This window comes from Polyodon spathula, chromosome 12 (genome assembly GCF_017654505.1).
Source record: "Polyodon spathula isolate WHYD16114869_AA chromosome 12, ASM1765450v1, whole genome shotgun sequence".
In the NCBI taxonomy this organism is placed as follows: domain Eukaryota; kingdom Metazoa; phylum Chordata; class Actinopteri; order Acipenseriformes; family Polyodontidae; genus Polyodon; species Polyodon spathula.
This window is the reverse complement of record NC_054545.1, coordinates 36,746,991-36,767,302: the sequence shown is the minus strand read 5'-3', so window position 1 is coordinate 36,767,302 and position 20,312 is coordinate 36,746,991. Positions and strand designations below refer to the sequence as shown.

The window sequence follows — 20,312 nt, the reverse complement described above, 5'->3', positions numbered from 1 at the left end:
GAAGCAGAAAAGTAACTCTTGAAGGCTTGTAACATTGCTAATTCATTGTTTGACTGATTGATTTATAATAGCTTCCTGGCATTTGTTTAGTGACTGGCCACAGGGCAATTGGGCATCTCATATTTGATCTCTCCCTGTGCATTAGCCATCTGCTGTTTGTTCAGTGGTCAGGTTAAGGGGCACTAGGACCCTTCGGTTCCAGTCATGCCCCTCCCTGTGGAAACACTGCTGCAGCTTTCTTCATTGATAAACCATGGAGGCCCCCATCAGCCCCTCCCAGTACAGTACAGCCTGGAGCACTTTGTTCAGTAGGGTGATGGGGCACTAGTGCACTGGACATAGTTAATATATGAAGCAGTATTGAGTGGGTGTGTTTCACAGAGCTCTTTCTCTCTCTGTCTCTGTAATGCATTCCTTGCGTAGATGAGGCAACTGAACAGCAGTGTCTCTTTTAAAAGATCGGTTCTCTTTCAAATTTGAGTTAGCTACATTTTTATGATTTCATTTCTGAATGTTAAGGCTGGAATCCCTTCTTATGTTATTTAAAAAAAAAAAGTCAATGTTTCTCAAAAAGGGGAATGTGAAATCTGCATCATTTGTTTCACACACACATTGACGGCCAAATACCAGACTATCCAGATGTCTTTAGGTCGTAGTCACCCAATGAGAGATTGCTTGTTCAGATTTGAACTCTTGTTTTGTACAGTCAAGACAGAGAGACAGGATTGGTGGCGGCTCTAATGCGACATGGGAACAGGATGAGAGTAGGTTTCCAGCTCAATGCAAGAGCAGGTGGAGACGAGAGTTCTGGGTCTTGTTTTTACCCACTTCCTGGTGGACAGATGTCTGTTTGACAATAATCACCATCACAACAGACACTAATTGATACTTTTCAGCCAATCTGTCAGGGAGGCAGTGATTGGATGGGCGTTGAGAATTAATTACATTTCAACCACTGTGAGGGGGAAGGGGGAGAAACCTATGCTTTTTTGAACAGAAAGAAAGAAAGAAAGAAAGAAAGAAAGAAAGAAAGAAAGAAAGGTAGGTGCTTTTTTTTATTGAAATCTATAAATCAATTTGAAATATTGCAAAGACATCTAGAATTAGAATTAGGTCCTTATAAAATAACTGAAGGATACTTACAGTATCTTGCTATCATCCATAAACAACCCAGTCATAATACAGACAATATTGGCCTGCTAGAAAACAAACATAGTTATAAACAAATTGACAAATGAGGAGAAATCTTTGGCAGGAACACGTGAAATATTGTAAGAGACTGTTTGAAGGCCTGTGAGGTACTGGAATAGGGTTATTAAAGAAGTTAACCCTACCTCTTATTAACACCAGAAACATTACTTCTGCTGCGTTTTTTTTTCTTGTGTTGAACATATTTCGTTTTTGTCTTGCTACTTTTTTTAACTTTAATTCGGAGATTAAAAAAAAAACAAGATATTCCAATATATTTTCATCACCTGTGGTGAGGTTGCCCTGTAATGCCCATTCCTGTATCACATGTGACACAATGCTTAACCACCCTCTGTTATTATAGCCTAAAATCCAGCCTTACAAGCCTGCATTTTTCATACGCAGTACATAATGTGTTAGGAGTGTTTTGTACAAGACACGGTATCTAGTTACATAAATAAATCAGTTTTTCTCATTTAAAAAATGCCTTGGCATTACAGGGTTAAATCGCAGGACAGGTTACCACCTCTCATTTGAGATGGCTTGCCGTGGATATCCCTTTCAAGGGCGCTAGGACCCAGCAGCCGCCTGTGCGTCTCTGTTTAAATGCCGGCGCTAGGACCGGGTGGCTCTCTTGTGTTAGTGCAGAGAGGGACCGTGTCTCTTTGTTCCAATCTCAATTTCTGTCTCCTCCACAATCTGTATCTGCAGTCTCGCTGTATCCTCTCTCTCGTTATTCCATTACAGTATTACATAGGTCTGGATGACTGTAAAGACGGCAATATGGCTGTAAACCTCAGCAAGAATCGACTGAACCTTTTAACCGCCTATCAAGATGTTATCAACGAGAAATCCTCCACCAACTGGTAAGAAAAACAACACAATAATGAACACAAATCACTTGTGTGCTTAGAGGTGATAATGCGCGTGGTCCTTCTTTCTCGCCTAACAGTACGGACACGGATTATCGATGTAAGGATGCATCATGCGTCGTCATTGGTGTGTATGATGCTCTTGAAGCATCCTTTGCTTTGTTACTGCTAGGAAACGCGTTTATACTAATAACAGTAAATTGTCAGCTATGACAAGCGTGCAGAATCGGGTGCTTTGCAAATGCATGTTCCAACGCCAGCTGCGGTTTATGGAAATGTAATCTCACATCTCAATACGTGGTCTATTAGCATGTCGATTTAATCCCCCAAAATAAATGAACACATAAAAGAATCGGAGCCTGTTACATTTCTCCACAAATCCGTTATTTCAGAATATTCCAGAAACGTCTATCCAGAGCCTTAAACACGGTTGTATTATTTTTAAACTAATCCCTTTTTCTTTTTTTTCTTTTTTTTTTTTTTTTTTTTTTTATATATATATATATATATATATATATATATATATATATATATATATATATATATATATATATATATATATATATTTTATATTCTTGTAAAATCTTGCATGGGACAGAAATTGTATGGATACTGAGCGATACTGTATCACGGGTACCGTGTTTTAATTAGCTTTTGTAAAGTGCTGTGTTAGGAGGGGGTGTCCTTGTGTGTCTGGACTACGTGAGCTGTCAGATTTAGACTGTTGTCCAGAAACACGGTATGTTTGGTAGTTTGATATGCATGTATATATGAGTGATCCTGATTGTGAACGAAAAGAATTTACTTTGTTGTTGATATTTATCATCAGACAGGTCAGCTGCACGCTTCCATCCCGACTAGAAGAACAGTGGGAAGACAGGCAAGGTGAAGCAATCAGTACTGCCCTAGTATCTGCTGAGCTTTCTTGAATTGCGTTTGTTTGTATTGGGGTACACCGGTTGTGACCTCGCTTGATCCTGTGCGTCGTACCTTATACACCTATACATGACACTAGCGTTTATCCGCGCTAGGTAAGCGAAATACCAATGAAATGGTTGTGTCTGTGTGTACCTGCTTTCAGTAGCGTCTGCACTGACCTACACAGTGCTGCAGAGCAGGTTTCAAAGGGGCCTGTTCTAGGTTTTATTGAATGGTTCTCCCTTTAGATAGTTAGCCTGGGTGCTCTTGCTGCTGTGTTCTGGGGTCCTACTGACCAATCTCTTGTGTGTAACTGAGAACATGTGTTCCTTTCCATAGAACAGTCACATGCGGGCTCATCCCTGGGGGGTGATGGTAAGGGTTAACATCTGGTCCAGAATCATCATTCCCAGATGGGATGGGCGGGTGGAGTGTTGGAATAGGGAAAGATTTGGGGTACTGTATACAGCAGCGGCAGCAATCTCAATTGTACTGTATGACATTGCAATTAAAATCCCATGCAAAGATGCTGAGATCAGAAATGTCACTAATATGTAAGAATAGGGAGGCGGTAATGTGTGGTAGCCAGCAATTCTGCAGGCTTTTATACTCCGTGCTTTTGGTGTGTTTTACATTCTTTATCATGCTTTGGTATTGTGCTATGTTTGTACTAGGGTGTATACCATTGTAAACTTGTCTTTTTAATTGGTGTGCTTTCACTGGGTGATGTGCACTGTTTGAAATGGAAAACAGTGCTAGAGTTTAGATTGAAGAAGGAGATTACACATTGAATTGCCCAAAGGCACATGCATGATTTGAGGAGGAATTTGTTGTAAGCTAGTGGATACTATTTCATGCCTCGGGTCCACTGCAACTGGGATACAGCCCAGTGCAACGCCATGCACACGTGCATCTACAGGGTCAACTTGGGTTAAGAAAGCTGCACTGTAGCAGTTATTTTTCTCTGCAGATTTCATGGAGATTAAGGGCTGGAAATAAACTGCATATTAAGATTAGGATCACCCCTTTTCTTAGGGTGTTATTAATTACCTTTGACTCGGAGTACATGAACAGAAATATATAAGCCAGATATTTTAGCTGTATTTTGCCAGCATAGTTAAAATCTAAACCCTTATTTGCAGTGCCAATGGAAGCATGCTTTTAAAACTCACCTTGGAGCGATAGCCTAATACAGTACAAGTCAGATGAAGGAATGAGACGATGGCTGCAAGATTGACCTCCTTCTTAATGTTAACAGTATGAAAGCCCCATTTGAGACAAAGGCCCCTCTCTAACCCAGATGTTAATCCTGCTTCTAGAGAGAGTCCTGTTGTCCATTTCTCCATGTGTGAATCTGCATTCTTTGTGGTCAGTTGTTTTATGCTTTTTCAAAGTCCAGTTATGAAATGGGTGTTCTCACTTACTAAAGGATGTAACAAACTAAAGAAGCATGCCAAGAAAAGACTGGTCTGCGTTTCTAACTAAAATGTTTAAACCAAAAAAAAAAAGCAACAACCGCAGGCTTTTCTTTTCCTTTTTTAAGGTCCTGTGGGGTGGGTTGGGGTGGTGATGCAGTTTGTGAGCCCAGGCTTGCAGTTTTATTTCAGGGTGGGAGCTGACTGACAGCAGCCTGAGCATGTCTGCTCAGTTGGGAGGGCTTTTCAGCCTCACCTTCCCTCGTCTCGAAGTCGTCTGCCCAGTCCAGCACCCAGCCTGGGGCCCAGCCCAGCACCCAGCCCTACCTGACCTCAATGTGAATTCCAGAGCCTGCTGACAGGCTGTCTAGTCTAATGTTAAAACAAAGGAAGAGGAGCCAATGGCCTTTTGTGCTGTTGCTGCTGACCACCGTCTTTCCAGGATTGCCTTTAAAACAGTACCCGCCTTGTCTTGTGAACTATTGAACTGTTTTTCTAATATTCAGAGCTTCAAATTCACATAGTGAGGGAGGAGTACATCACGAAGCACATGTGACAGAAACATTTGGAAAACATTGGGCAGTGACATCATACTAAAACCCACTTTAATAAATCCAGCCTTTAAAATGGTTATTCTCCAGATCATTGACCGCTTCTGTTCACTGAGCACTGTCGCATTTGCCAGGGAAAGTGTAACATCATTATCTGGTCGTAATCGCTGCTACATTGAGTCTTCTTGCTTGACTTCTCCCTTGTTAGTTCAACAGTAAATTCTTGTTCAATAGCACTGTCTCTGTTGTTTCCAGAGGAGGCAGGTTTAGCGATCACATCCTAAGGTACAGCACAGCATACTCACGGTTTAGAGCAGCAAGTGGATCGTACAGCAAGTTCACATTTCATACCGAGCTGGAACACATGATAGGGTTCTTTCCAAGAAGCGGAACATTTTTCTTCCCGGTCTCGTAATGGAATTTAACACCCTCTCAAATTAAAATGTCAGAGTTTCTGATCAATGCAAAAGGGCAGCCTTTGTCATGCCATGCCATGCCAGATTAAGAATACAGGTAATTGAAGGCACCTACTCTGCACCATGAAGGAAATGTAAATCACTGCCAATGGTGTGATCCAGCCTTGGGTGGGGGGTTTACATAGAAGTGTATTTGATTATTGGGGACTAGAGTAACCAACCAGTTGTTGCTTGACATGATTAGAATCAAGTCACGAAACAAAGGAAGTGCCACATTACACCCAAGTCTCTTGGATCCAATCACTGGACCACACTGTCTAGCGGCACCTTGGCTCCAACCCCTGGGCCACACTACTGCCCAGTCCCTCGGCTCTAACCACTAAACATGTGGCTTCTCTGTTTGATACAGTACCTTTCAGACAACTAGGAAACACTGGTAACTTCTACTGGGTTTTGTGGACGTTTCTGTAGGATGTGCTGCAGCATTTTAGCGTTGACTATTCAGGCACTGGGTGGGAGAGAATGGAGCGCTAGCTGTCTCACAGGGTCAGATTGAGCACAGGAAGGAATGCTCTGGAAATCCACCATCCATCGCTCAGTATTGAGATATGCCTTGTGCCAGTTTCCTGAAATGAAATCACTGATTTCTGGAGGTACAGTATTGCATTATACAGTATACTGCATGTAGTGGTAGAATACCACGATTCCACAATTACAATTGGCTGTGCATACATACAGTAGTTTTGTTTTACCTCTAGTTCCATTTGCCATCAAATTAATGCGATATAGTACCGCACAGCCCCTGAGTGTGTTGAGTGTGAATGTAAGTGGATGGCAGAGTCTGCAGGTCTCTCATTGTCTTCGTGAAGGCTATCTCGCTGCAGCTGCACACCAACACATTCTCTTCTGTAATAAGAGATCTTTTGTTCAGTGAAGTTGTAAACAGCGTGATGAAAGTCCCTCAGTCCAGGCCAGGTCTCCCGCACATACAGAAAGCTGAAGGGATTGAGGCTTTGTGACCAGCTGAGGCATTTCTAAATGAACTGTATGCTAGCGCTCAGAAATGCATGAGGAGGCTAAAAGCACCCCCACTGTGCAAAACCATTCAAGTTAGTGCTGAGACGAACATGGAAAACAAAAGTAGAATTAGCACCATAATAAAATAACATAACCTACCAGGAGTAAATGAACCCAGACACCCATCAGATTACCTATGGGAGAGAGGAGAATGGGTGCTAGTCATTTATTTAAGACCTTGTCGGTTATATGAATGAATGTGAACATGGTCATTTTTGCAGTCACATTCATTTCAGGTAGTGTGAATATTTGCAGATGGTAGCCAGCACTGCTTCAGGTACTGCCTCCCTCATCTGCACTCTGGTGATTCCACTGTGACTGATTCACTCTGTCATTAAAGAGTGTGTAGCAGGTTCTGAAACAGCCTTATACATCCCCACGTCTTGCTACAACTGTTTCAATAACTGTACCTGGAATTTTTCTTTTCATTGTTAACATCCTGACAACTTTCTACACTTTTATAACTTTAAAACTTCAAAATCTCCTTTCTAGTGTCCTGTGGTGTGAGATCTGTCCTCTACATCACTGCAGGAAGAGATTTAAAAAATAAATAAATAACATAACGCGTGCTCTGGCTTTTCCATTCTGCACCACACCATGGATATTTTTGCTGTTTTGCCTGTTTGACAATGTGGGCAATAATCCTGACCCTATCGGTGCACTGGAGTGGCCATTTGGAAAAAAGCTTTGAAACAGACTTTAAAGTTATAAGTGTAAAAAGTTGTCAGGATGTTAAATGTGAAAGGAAATGACAGGTATGTTATTTAAACAGTTGTATATCATTTGGGGTTGGGTAGCGCTGTGTTTTTCGGAACCCCACTACACCTCTTAAATTATACAGTACACGCTGATGCAGACGGCCTTGCAAACCTGTCCCTGAAAATCCACATGAAGGGTAATTCTTTAATATACTCCTATGCTCTGAACTTACAACTGTAAAGCATGTGATAAGGGTTAACTGCAAAGAGAGTGAATGAACACTATTAATATTATTATTATTATTATTATTATTATTATTATTGGGCGGACCAGTCTCTGTTACCTCAATCGATCGTTTCTCTCCAAGTTATTTTACCAGGAAATACTATCTTTGGCACGAGAAAAAAAAAAAAGAGGTAAGGTATAATGCAGTTGAAGGTATAATACTGTAATTAGATTCAGCCATTGTCAGTAGCCCGACATTACAGTTACACTGTAAAATGAGACGATCCTGTGAAATAAAATTGAGGAGCAAAGAAGTAACATGAGGGAATTATATTTTTCCACAATCTGCAGTTCATTATTTATTAATAATATTGCTTAATAACACACTGCAACTTTGAAACCGAAAAAACACTAATATCATACTACAGTCCTTTTGGGGGGAGGGGGGGGGATGCTATTAAGAGATTTTTTTATCAAATACTTTGGTTTAAAATGGCTTCCTGCCACCCCTGAATGAAGAATACAATGAAAACTCTGGATTGAAGGCCAGTCAAGAACCAACAAAGTGGTCTTAATATTGAAGGTTTCTTACGCTGAAGTCAATGGAATTTGGACTGTATAAATGCAGCCTTAATTCAGGGATGGTCTTCGTACTGGGATGGTTAAGCAAGAAAGTAAAATAAAAAATCTGACTAAATATCACAAGCATTCTGTAGCCACTGTGGTTCTATAATATTTACTTGTTCTTCAGACTCCACTTGTTATCCTGTGATTTCCTTACAATAATATTTTGTAGCAGTTAACCTCTAAAGAAAAATGAAATGTGGCTTCAAATACTCGGCGTGAACGCTGTGAGCCGAGTCTGCTGTGTAAAATCGGACAGGCTGGGATCATCTTGTCACAGTTTGCGCTTCAATGTATTCCTCTCTTATGTCGGATCAGATCCAAGAAACACATTGATGGTTGAAATAAAGCTAATGGATTTTAAAACATTTGTTTAATTTAGAGCTAGCCCTCCTGTGTCACCCACTCACACGCTGGCTGTCTTGTGACAGTTTGCAGCCCTTTCTCTGTACTTTTTTCTCCATGTTTCATCAGCGATGCTGAAAGCTTCCAGCTTCTCTAGCCCATTAGATTCTTACCCTGAACCAATTCCATAAAGAATAAAAATATTGCACCACACCTCAGACTAAACTGCAGGCCTCTGTTCTTTTAAGGCAATGTTTTCGAGAGTGCTGCGTCAGCGTGGATTGCTCCTGCTAATGGAATGTCTTGTGGGCCGATTTGTATTTGTGTGTATCTGTCTGGCTCAGAAATGGATGCGCTGTGCTGAAAACATGGTGGATTCTGTAAATGACACATCAGAGGTAGTTGGATATGGTGCTGTGGGGCTCGTTCTTTGGAAATGTAATAATCTCTCTGATTTTTGCAGGACTAAGCCCTGGTGTGAGAAGCATAACTGGGACAACACGGGGTTGGTCTGTTTGGAAGCTCAGACTTCAGGGATCGAGGGGATGGGAGGGGGAAGTGATCTCATACAGACCAGGGCAGCCAGACATTTCAACACTTATTTTACGCAATCATATTGCATCCAAGTACTGCAAAACCCTGTGATATGACCCTGTGATACATTACCATGTGGTTTCTTCCAAAGAGCTTAAAATACATACATCCAGGTATCCATGCATTGCAATTTAATTCTGGAACTGCTATCCTTATAGACTAGTGGATTTAAAAAGCTAGCGACACTATCAAAAAAAGTGCATACAATTTCTTTAATCAACAATCATTTTTATACACTGTAAGGTTCTAGAAAATGTCATGCTTGTGCTGCAGAGGACACAGATCGCTTAGAGAAGCCTGCCTGGCTGCTTGTGTAGAATTCCTTGCTTACGGATGGAGCAGAAATTCCTTACTGATTGGAGCAGAAATCCCAGGAGCTCCAATCTGAAAAGAAGGGTTTGGGGTTTGGGGGTTGGGGTTGGTATGGGGTGTCAGTATGAGGGGCTCACTCCAGACATCTCGCCTGAAAACACGGTAATATTTCGAGCCCCCAAACCACCCACCAAAGAGCTAAAAAAAAAAAAAAAGCACATTTTAAACTGATGACAGGGGGATTAGAGCTGTTAAGTGTTATCAGACAGAATAGGATTTAAATAATTATTATTATTTTTTTTTTTTTTTTTATTACCAGAAATTTAATGTAGAGGCCATTTTGTGCTGAGGGGTTCACTTTGGGACACACAAACGGACATGATCACCACTGAGAGAGGGAGCCTCAACTTCTTTCCTTTAGCGCTCTCACCACTGAGCTACTCAAACCCACTGCCTTCTGCACTGCAGCCCAGCACTTTCATTAGCCACTACGCTACTGTCCACTTACTGTAAAGAAAATCCTAGGAAAGAAAAATCTGAAATCACAAAATAAAACTCAACAGGAACGAGCAAAGAGCAGGTTTGAATTGTAGGCATGCCGAGCTGCAAGCCAGTTTACCTGCTGTGTGTTCATCTCTATCAATATTGTGCATCCTGTGTGCTAGTCTTTATCAATGTCGTGCATCCTGGTGACCATGTCTAGACTAGAACATCTGAATATGATGGAGGACTGTTGTGTATTTCCTGATAGAGATGCGGTTGGTGTGACAATAGGTAAAATGAGATGAGGGCTGAAGAGATGTGTAACCCAGATACATTGTTTCACATAATTGGAGTCAGACTGAGTGGGAGAGAGGCTTTGCGAGGACTTCTACATATTCATGAAGGCAGAGCAAAATAAAACGTTTGTGTGTGTGTGTGTGGCGCTGGGGAGCAGGGAAGCACTAGGAGGATTGTGTTCTTCTGTACAGCTAGAGGAGAGATGCCAGTGTGAGATTAGCACTGTGGCTGCTTGTTCTTCAGAGATTTGTGACCAGGAGATCTGGGAAACTGCAGTGGGTATTTTCTCATTTAAAGATATTCAACCGGGGCAGACAACATTAAGATCCAGATATGTGGTGGTTCTTGTTTATATGGCAGTGGCAGTGAATGCTTTAGGAATAAAGGCTGACGAGAACAGTATTTGTTATGTACAGATATAGAATGCTGAGTTATTCCATACCAAGTTGACCCAAATCCTGACTGGCTATTCCGTGACTGTTTGTTTGAGTGGCCACACATGTAGGATGAATACATAAAGCAAGTGCTTTATTCAACCTATCTAGCTTCCTGATTTTCTGAGCTCTTCATGGAACGACCCCATTTAGTTTGAAATAGTTTTTATTATTTAGCCAGGGCATGTTAAACACAATGCTGTTCTCACAAATGCTGTGTTCCTCTTCAAAGAGTGGAGGGAGTCTTGGGTTTCATGCCATCTCCTTCTTCAATTGCCAGTGCTGTCAGGTTACAGATAGCTAACCAAGCCCCAAACACCTTCCGGCACAGCAGGCTGTACAGAGTGACCAGAGGAAGCTGTGCTGCTCCTCCGATATGAGACAGGATAACAATCCAGAGCAAAGTGGTGGCAGGCAGTGGCACAGAGTGGGTGAACCGTGCTCTTACAGGACTGCTTTCTAAAGAGGGATTATTTTGATTTATGAAGTATTTTTACACCCCCTTTCCCTTTCCCATTCCAGGACAACCTCTGCCAAGTGGAATTATCAGGGCTGCACTTGTGTGTGCACGAGGTTGGAGCTTTGTTATTGCAAACCCAATTTAAATGAAGTCCTCAGCCTAGTACAATAGCTCTCGTAACTGGCAAGCCAATTTGCTTGAGTTTCTTTTACAGCGTTGGCAGTTTTTTCAGCAGATATTTTTAAAGGTCCTAAAAATAGCTACTTGATTGGTTGTCAAAAAGTGGTAAACAAGTAGCTGCTGCTGTTTTTTTTAGTTGTTTGTTTTTTGTTTTCTTTACAGAATTTCTCCCACTTTAGCCCTTGAGTCTGGCAGATATCATTTGCTCTTTTAACCTGCGAGCTGACAGTCCACAAAGCCACCCCCCCCCACCTGGAGACCTCCCTCCCCTTCTCGAGCAGCTGACTGCCGACGTCGATCACGCTTCGCGAAGCATCACTGCACGGCCAGACAGTTGCTGCATAGTCAGGATTTTGTGAGGCTGTAGCGCTAACAACGTTCTTTGCCCGCACACTATGCTGTTCGATACCACATGGGGCAATGCTTATGGCCATCGGAATTGAGACCCAACAGAGTGAGCTTGATTGGAGTCTCTGGGCAAAATGACCTCAACCTCCAACAATGCAGAGCCTGTCTGGGTTTGGGTGTTTTTTTTTTTTTTGTTTGTTTTGTTTTTTGTTGTTTTTTTACAGCAAAGTGTCCAGCGGGGAGGTGTTGACATTCCAGACAATCATAATCTGGGATAGATCTGCAACCCCGATTTGCTTTGTGGCTGGGATAGATTATCTGCAATCCCGATTTGCTTTGTGGCTGGGATAGATTATCTGCAATCCCGATTTGCTTTATAGCCAAGCAAGAGCAGGGTGGATGTTAGTTCTGGACACATTTTACAACCGAAAGGGCACAGATTAAAATCCAGCAGCATTGGGAGATTACCCCGTGTTTTATTCCTGGCCCATCCAGTCCTGGTCTTTGCTCAAACCGAGTCCCTTAATGATGAAGTTCAGCCAGTTACACCCCCTGCTCAGGTGCTTAATCATTTTTATATAGCTGTTAACCCTTGGGTAAAGCGGACCTTCAGGACTGCCTATCCCTGAGGCTGACAAATGCAAGACTGTCCAGTTGGATGATAATTTGTTCCAAGAGTAAGGAGTTTGCATTGAGACTAATTCCGCCTGCCGCATCCAGGGGTCCCCTGTGGATTTCTCATGTTGCCTTTCATGGGAACAATAAACAAAGCGTCTGTGCTGCGGGACGGAGGAGTCTCGCTGCTGTGCGTCCAGTAATAATTTGCACAGACGGTGGGTCTGACCCTGAGCACCCACAATGCAATGGGCATAGCCTTGTTAGTCCACTGTGAGGATTAACAATACAATTCTGCTCTGGAAAGGCAGTCTGATCCCATCCGTTTTAAATGTTGGGATGGAGAACTGGCTCAGCAAAGTTACAGTAACCGAATGTTTTTAAAGTGTAATAAATCCAGAGTTTTGTTTTATTTTCTCAGTGCAAAGATTAATTAAATTACTTGATGTCTTTTGGAAAGAAATCCACTACCTTTACATGCTGCTAAGCTGCAACGTCGCTAAAATAAAGACTAACTGTATTGACAAGACAATCAGTAGCGAGCACTCTGAGCTAATGCATGCCTCTCTTGCAGTGAAGTGCCTGCTCCAGCAAGGGGCTTTGCTTATAACTGGGCTCCAGTGGTGGCCCTGTTCCTGCTGCTCACCTCGTCTCCTCCGGTGCCTGGGAGGGCTCCTACTGGGGCTCTTAATTGAATCAGGAAGGAGCAGGTGGCACAGCCCTGCGCTCCGATCGGGAGCTGTCAGGAGAAGCATACTCCATGTGTTAATTGCACCAGAAAACAAACCCTGCAGCTCCAGCCATGTGCTGGAGTCAACTAAACAAGAACAAGGAATAGCCGTCTCCCCAACCCTGCAGAAACCAGGCACCTAAATATAAAAGGTAGGGGTTTTAATCCATTAGTGATTCACTGATTAAGCAAACCTGTGGGCTTTGATCGATTTGATTAATCTTCCAGAGTGTGTATCAAAAAAACTGTGAAAAAGAACCTTTGACAAATGGCGGCAGGTACTTTTAAAGGCCTTGGCTGACTGCCAGTTACATGCAAGAAAATATTTTAGGAAATATGTGTATTAAGCATTAGATGGCTTAATGAAAAGTTTGCAGCAAATATCGCTTTGGAACATTGTTGCTTACAGAGCGTGAAGAACTGCACTTCAGCACTTGAATATCAGCGCTTTGCAACGAAAAGGTGCTTCACCTGAAGAGGGCTCCAGCTCCTTTTATTATTCATTTTGGAGGATGTCTGTTTTGAGTAAGTCTGTCCGTCCCTTCATTACAGGGTCTGTTTTAATAGCTGCTGACGACTGCTTCTTAAATGTGTGTGTGTGTGTGTGTGTGTGTGTGTGTGTGTGTGTGTGTGTGTGTGTGTGTGTGTGTGTATATATATATATATATATAATATATATATATATATATATATATATATATATATATATATATATATCTATATCTATCTATCTATCTAGCTATATATATAAAATAAATTTATTTATTTAGAGTGAATATTTCTGTTAAAACCACGCTTCACACTACTGCTTTGAAGATCACATGAACAGCGAGACCTTGCTAAACCAGCGCTGGAAAAAACTCTGGAATATAAGTATATTTCTTTTAAAGCCACGATCGCACTGTTGACTTCACAATTGCCCTCCCCTGCCCTTGAGATTAGAGAGCAATTTATCTAATTTTTCCAGCAACGGTAGATTCTATTTTCCAAATACATTTTAACAGTCATACTCGGAACACGCTGACATACCAGTAATTGGCAAAAACAGAATTTTGGCTGTTGAAATTCCGTCTTTCTGTACCACTGCGGGATAAGAGGGAACATTGTGGCCTTTTACAGTAGGTGCTATTGCATTGGCTGTATCCCCCCCAAAAAAAACCCTGTGGCTGGCCGGGCGCCTGCAGGCCTGCCTGTGTGCAACTCAGAACGATGTGGTCCTCTGGTGCTGTAGTTCTGTACTGGCTTCACGGCAAGCGTGCAGTGTGGGGAAAAAAAGTGGATGGCTGACTGCACACGTTTCAGAGGACGTAGGTGTTCGTCTTCACTTCTCCCGAGTTACTGCGAGGGTTGCAGCAGTGAGCCAGGTTAAATAACTGGGAATTCCAAATTGGTGGGAAAATCAGAGGAAAAATAAATGGCATTTCCAAATTTAAAAATAAATAAGTTAAGTGAAATGCAGACGTCTCGCCTGAAAACACGGTAATATTCGAGCCCCTAAACCACCCACTAAAGAGCTTAAAAAAAAAAAAAAAAAAAAAAAAAAGCACATTTTAAACCGATGACAGAGGGATTAGAGCTGTTAAGTGTTATCAGACAGAATAGGATTTAAATCATTTTTTTTTTTTTTTTACTGGAAATTTAATGTAGAGGCCAGTTTATGCTGAGGGGTTCACTGTGGGACACACAAACTGACATGATCACCACTGAGAGAGGGAACCTCAACTTCTTTCCTTTGACAGTGTTTCCGCTTAAATTAATAAGTGCAGGTGCTCTTAATAAGGCATGTACTGTAGTGGCCTGTTCCTGTACAGTTCACCTACAGTACCACTGCAGTTCAGATTAATGCATACTGATAGGCAATGCCATACTACAATTCTCTGGCTTTTTTTTAATAGTGGAAACAAAGCACTGGATAAAATATGATCTTTTAATAACCCCTAGCTATGAAGTTTATGCTAAAGACAATTGCATTGGACAAAAAAAGATTTGCAATGATGCAGAATTGATTTCAAAGGTTACAAAGCTAATTCTCATCCTGGCATCATAGATACAGAGTGCACTTGCATTTCAAGCAGACTTTCTGACTGGTTCAGCTTGATATCTGGGACCATGGCATGATCAGGGGGCTTTACCATCAAAGGTGTCACCCTTTGACAGAGGTACTGCAGACAGAGAGGAAAAACTGTGCAGTGTGTATTTGGGTGTCCTGATTTTAGATTGGACAGCCCGAGGCGCCCGAGTATAGCTGCAGATGTAGATAATTTAACTATTTCTTAACCATCTCTGGGAGGAATGAGTTGGACCCCTAACTCATTGGGCTGGACCGTGTACAGAAGCCGTGTCCACTGGGGGAGTGGAGCTGGAAGAGTCCAGTGGTCTCAGGAATAGATTAAGTGTTGATACTCTGCAGGCTTGGGGGATGGGAGTGGAGTGGCGTAGAGAATAATTTACCTTTCTGCTCGTTCAGCAGTTTGCCAGGTTTTGTTTCACGTTCCTCTGTTCTTTTGTCCTCTAATTCCAGCGGATCCCATGTTAGGCCCCCCCCCCTTCCTTTTAAATCAAAGACTGTACTGAAGCTGTTAATTAAGAAACCTTTTCATACAGAAATAAAAGCAGCTGCTTCACTATTTTGCTGTGCTTTTTGATAGATCACCAATGCAGGTCTAGTTCACTAGCCGCTATGTAAAAAATGTAAAAACATTTTGTGGGTTTAGGAGTTAAGGTATAAATGCCTCAGATTATGCTATCATATCACACTGTGCCATATTGCAGATTTCAAACTGTGCAATGGGGAAAAGACATAATCAGTGCACGCAGTGTGATCTCTAACACGGAATGATGTACTGGCCAGGAAATGAAGTGCATTTTAATACCAGGGATCAGACCTCAGATATATCAAACTCTGCTCAGTTGCTGAACTTGAAAGGTTCTGGATGGCAGCAGCCTGGTGTAACTAATCACGCTTCTAAAGCAATGACGCAGTTCCCTTCTGAATCACTAAATAAGGACTGTGCTGGGGTGGTTCGTAGTTGTGTGGCTGTTGAAGTCCCAGGGTCCTGAACTCGGACCCTAACCCTGGGACTTGTTAATGATCAAGTACTCCTACCACTGGGCTTTGGATGAGTCATTTTGAGTAAGGTGTGTGTTTATTTTTATATGAAGACGCCATAAAGTTTAGGGCTGTAACGAAGGGGACATTTTGAACATACTGAAGGAACACATTACCGAAAGATGGTTTGAACCTTCGATAGTGCTTTACCATCAGTAATTTACTGGTGACGTCACCATAGCTACTAGCTTATATTTAATTGAAATCGTACGTGTTAGCCATATAAAAATGTTATATAGAACAGTAGTCATGTTTTTAACATTTAAATAAAAATCCACGTTTATGCACAGTAATTGATGCTGCTGACGATACTCGTACGTATACAGCAGTGTTGGGCAATAATGCAATTTTCTGTCATCTATTTATCTGTTGTAAATTCAGAGGATAATCATGATTATCATGAATAAATAAAATATATAACATTTTTTTCTAACATGTCTTGTTGTTACTAACTTGTTAACAAAATCAAAAAGAAAACTGTTTCAGAAAATGATTTCCACTTCATAAAAGTTCAAAATTGTGATTTAAAAAAAAAAAAATATCGGCTGTTGAAGAACAACTTTTTTTTTTTGCACAATGCAGGGAACCCCGATGTGTCTTCGTAGCATTTATTCCCCTGGTCCCATCCTAGTCTGTTGAAAATAAATGCACTTTGTCTTCATAAAGCAACATGGCTCAACAAAGTACTTCAGACTGGGTGAACATGTTTTTGCTAAGTGTAGTCTGTACCACTACCCCACAGACAGCCTGAGTAACGAGTCACTGGAATTAGAATAGTTGAGAAATGTAATAAACTATATACTCTGCCTTTCGGTATAGTGATAAGCTCTCTAGTGATGACCGCCCCATGCAGAACTTCATGATAGATTGCAGGGACCCATCTAAATGTTTTCAATATAGTGATGACCTCTCAACAGTGTACATGCCTGTATGACCGCCACACGCAGAACTTCGTGACAGGGGGTTCTTTGTAATCTGTCTGTAATTGTGAAACAGATGTTGCAGTTTCCAGGGGCAGGAAGTGATCTCATTGTGAATCTGAGAAGTGAATTAATTTCGAAAGAGACTGAAATAAATCCTGCATTTCCTCTACCCCCCCCCCCCCCCACACACACAATGACAAAGGGCATTGTACTCAAACTCAGCACTGCTCCCTCTTCTGAACCTAGGCTGAGGAAAGCTGTTCCGCACTTCCATTGTGGGCGCTTCTTTCTATCTCAACATGTTTTTGACCGAGTTAGAAACCGTAGCTATGTCTTCACTCCTAGTTTGCTGTCTGGTTTGGGTGTGCTGATACTCAAATACTTTCCTTTTTAAGAATTATTTATCAGCAGGAATTAAATAAATCCATTCATTAACGTGTTGATTTCAAAACAAGAAGAGCTGTCCTTCCCTCTCCTTTGCAACTCCATATCAGGGAATGGCAATTAAGTTCCACACAGAGTTTTTTAAAAGCTGATTTGGAAGGGAGTTCTCTTTTCATCCGGGATGGACAGCTCTTCTTGTTTTTAAATCCAAACGTTAATGAATGGATGTATTTAATACCTGCTGATTTTCAGTACTTTCTTTTAAAGCCAGCATTCTATCTCTGGCTACAGTTAATTATACACTATTCTGTAATTTCACGCCAGTCTGATCACCTTACCAAACACATTGCACTCTTTTTCAAAGTGTTTCACAAAGGAGCACATCTAGCACTCAGCAGCTGCTAGCTAGCTGAAAAAAAAAGTGTAATTTTTTGCAGCAGTCTGCTCGGCTGCTCCTATTTTCTAAATGGAATGAAACTGGATTTAGCTGACAGCAGCCTGGGCAGAGTGAGCTCATAGTTCAGAGAGCATGGAGAATGTTCTGTGTGGTGATGTCATCCAGCTGTGACATTTCAGGAGAAGGACAGTATTGAACCATGATCTGTATACCATTGCCGCAGGCTTCCTTCACTCCCAGCTCTGCTGCTGTATGTCAGAGTGGTGATTTAATATTTTTATTACGACTAACATTCATTTTCTTACAGGTGTCAGTAGGCATAGGCTGCATGCCTTTAAAAATGAAAAAGCAACAGAGTAAGAGATTAATGCCTGGTATGATCTTCCTTTACGAATTGTAAACCAGAAGTGAACAGCTTTACATTTAGACAGTACCTTTTACATCTGCTGTCTCTCTCTCTGTCAAAAGTCTTTAATATGTGTGTTAAATCAGAACAGTGGCATTTTTCAAAGAGCTCCACTGCTTGCCTGTATAGAGGTTGTGCCATCGTAGGGTGTGTACCAAGTGCTGACCTGCAGACTCTCAGCAGTCCAATAGCTGTGCTGCCCTTACAAGTGGAGTTCAGTATCCCCAGTGCAAAATCATGTCAAACTCCTATCGTTCTGTGCTGATTGTTAAAGAAAAAAATGCTTTTTTGGCACTACAGAATGGAATTGAAGTGTCTTTAGGAATGAGGAAAATGTTCTGACAGTTCATTAAAACTCCACGCCTTCTTTAACAGTGGGAGGGTGATTTGCCATGGCAGTGGAGAGACAGAGTCCTGCACGATTCACTGCACACACCCAATGCCAGCCCGGAGTGACGTGCAGCACTGTAGGTGTGTCAGGTGATCAGTATTCTCAGCACTGTAGAAGGTGTGTCAGGTGATCAGTATTCCCAGCACTGTAGAAGGTGTGTCACATGGTCGGTATTCTCAGAACTGTAGAAGGTGTGTCAGGTGATCAGTATTCTCAGCACTGTAGAAGGTGTGTCAGGTGATCAGTATTCTCAGCACTGTAGAAGGTGTGTCACATGGTCAGTATTCTCAGCACTGTAGAAGGTGTGTCACATGGTCGGTATTCTCAGCACTGTAGAAGGTGTGTCAGGTGATCAGTATTCTCAGCACTGTAGAAGGTGTGTCAGGTGATCAGTATTCTCAGCACTGTAGAAGGTGTGTCACGTGATCAGTATTCTCAGCACTGTAGAAGGTGTGTCACATGATCATAGTTCTCAGTACAGCAGTCAATTTGTGCTCTGGTGTGCAGCAGTAAGAAGGACACAGACCAAGCCTTGAGCTGTTTAACAGCTGTACAGTATTAATGCAACAGAATCTTCTTTGTGCAGACTGACCCCAGCAGCAGCAGTCTAGCCAGCAGCAGCGTCTTTGTTAGGTGGATTGAGGTCAGAACAACAGTATGAATCTGTCTGTCTGCTGGTCTAACTGCTAGCAGTCTGTATCAAGAGAAACATTTAATCAGGGGACTTGACTATTATTTTTAAGGTAAAAAAATGGATGTTAAAATGAGTTATTTTTAAAAGAAAAAAAATCTATGTTCATTTGTACAGCAGTCTTATAGGAAGTCGTATGACCCCTATTAAATCCTGTAGGAATCTAATAGAATTTCATCAGATCCTATGGGACCAAGAGGTGTCTGACAGACTGTTTGTTTGTTTAAGCACCCTTTGTGTGTATTGTATGCAGATGAGGTGTTGTGGCAGGCAGACCCAGCTGGAATTCTAAGGAGTACACTGAAGCCTGCTTGGGTGTTTCTCATGTATGCTGGTCTGATTATGGGAGGCCCCATCCTTCCTCAGTTAGCAGTGCTGTAGGAGCTCCCTGGCAGAGATTTCGGTCTCCATGGTGACCAGGAGGATGCTGCTGGTTGTCGTGGTGATGTAGATTGGAGGGCGATTTTTATAGGCTGGTTAAACAGAAATGAGTGTGAGGGTAGGCGTCCCACAGGATCGAAGTGAATGTGACACTGTGGTAGTCACGGCTACAGCCCTTGCACAGGCAGGCAGGCTGGCAGGCTGGGTTTGTTATTAGTCAGGGCCAACTGTCACATGTTGCCACTTCTCACAGCATGCTTCGTTATCAAGCCCACACCTTTCTTCATAAATGTGCTTGTTTTCCTTGACAGACTGGGTTTCTGTCTGGGATTTTAAAGTTGAAGCTTCACTTTTAGTAGATTTAATCAGGTGAATAATCGTTTTATTCTCATGTCCAGTCCCGCATTACAGTATATGAATGGTAGTATTGTACTCCCAAAAAAGCATTTAGTAACTCCCCAGAGCATTTAGAACTGCTGTGCAGGCTGTTTACATTTAACCTTGCCATAAAGAAAGGCACCAATGATTTCCTTTTAATTATTAATAATAATAGCGCATTAATGTTATTCATGTACACCACGGTGCTGTGCTGTGTAAGCAATAACATGTACAAAATAAAACCTTGAAGGGGAAGGGATTGTCACAACATTGCATTTGTTTTTGTCTACAGGAAATAATAGACATAAAAAACATACAATAAACTGTACATGAAGTATGAGGTTAGAGAAGTAGAATGTCTCCTGGGAATGAATGAATAGATGTCACTAAGGTGTTGATCGCTGTCTGCTTATTAATTATTAATCTTCCCTCTGCGGCAACTTTTAATCTTCTTCAGACTCTGTTGATT

At 41.8% G+C, this 20,312-nt stretch overlaps 1 protein-coding gene across 5 annotated transcripts in view; it reads left to right on the top strand.

Annotated features, from left to right (window-relative positions):
- Positions 1-1,820: 1,820 nt before the first annotated feature.
- The window catches only part of LOC121324334 (drebrin-like), a 35,914-nt gene continuing 17,422 nt past the window's right edge, over positions 1,821-20,312 (top strand). For 4 of the 5 annotated variants that reach the window (XM_041266062.1, XM_041266063.1, XM_041266065.1 and 1 more), the window contains exon 1: positions 1,878-2,054. In XM_041266062.1, coding sequence (XP_041121996.1) covers positions 1,972-2,054 — 83 coding nt within the window. In that variant the 5' untranslated portion in view covers positions 1,878-1,971. Of the gene's footprint in view, positions 2,055-20,312 lie in introns of all 5 variants that reach the window. The other variant, XM_041266067.1, reaches the window with a different exon arrangement.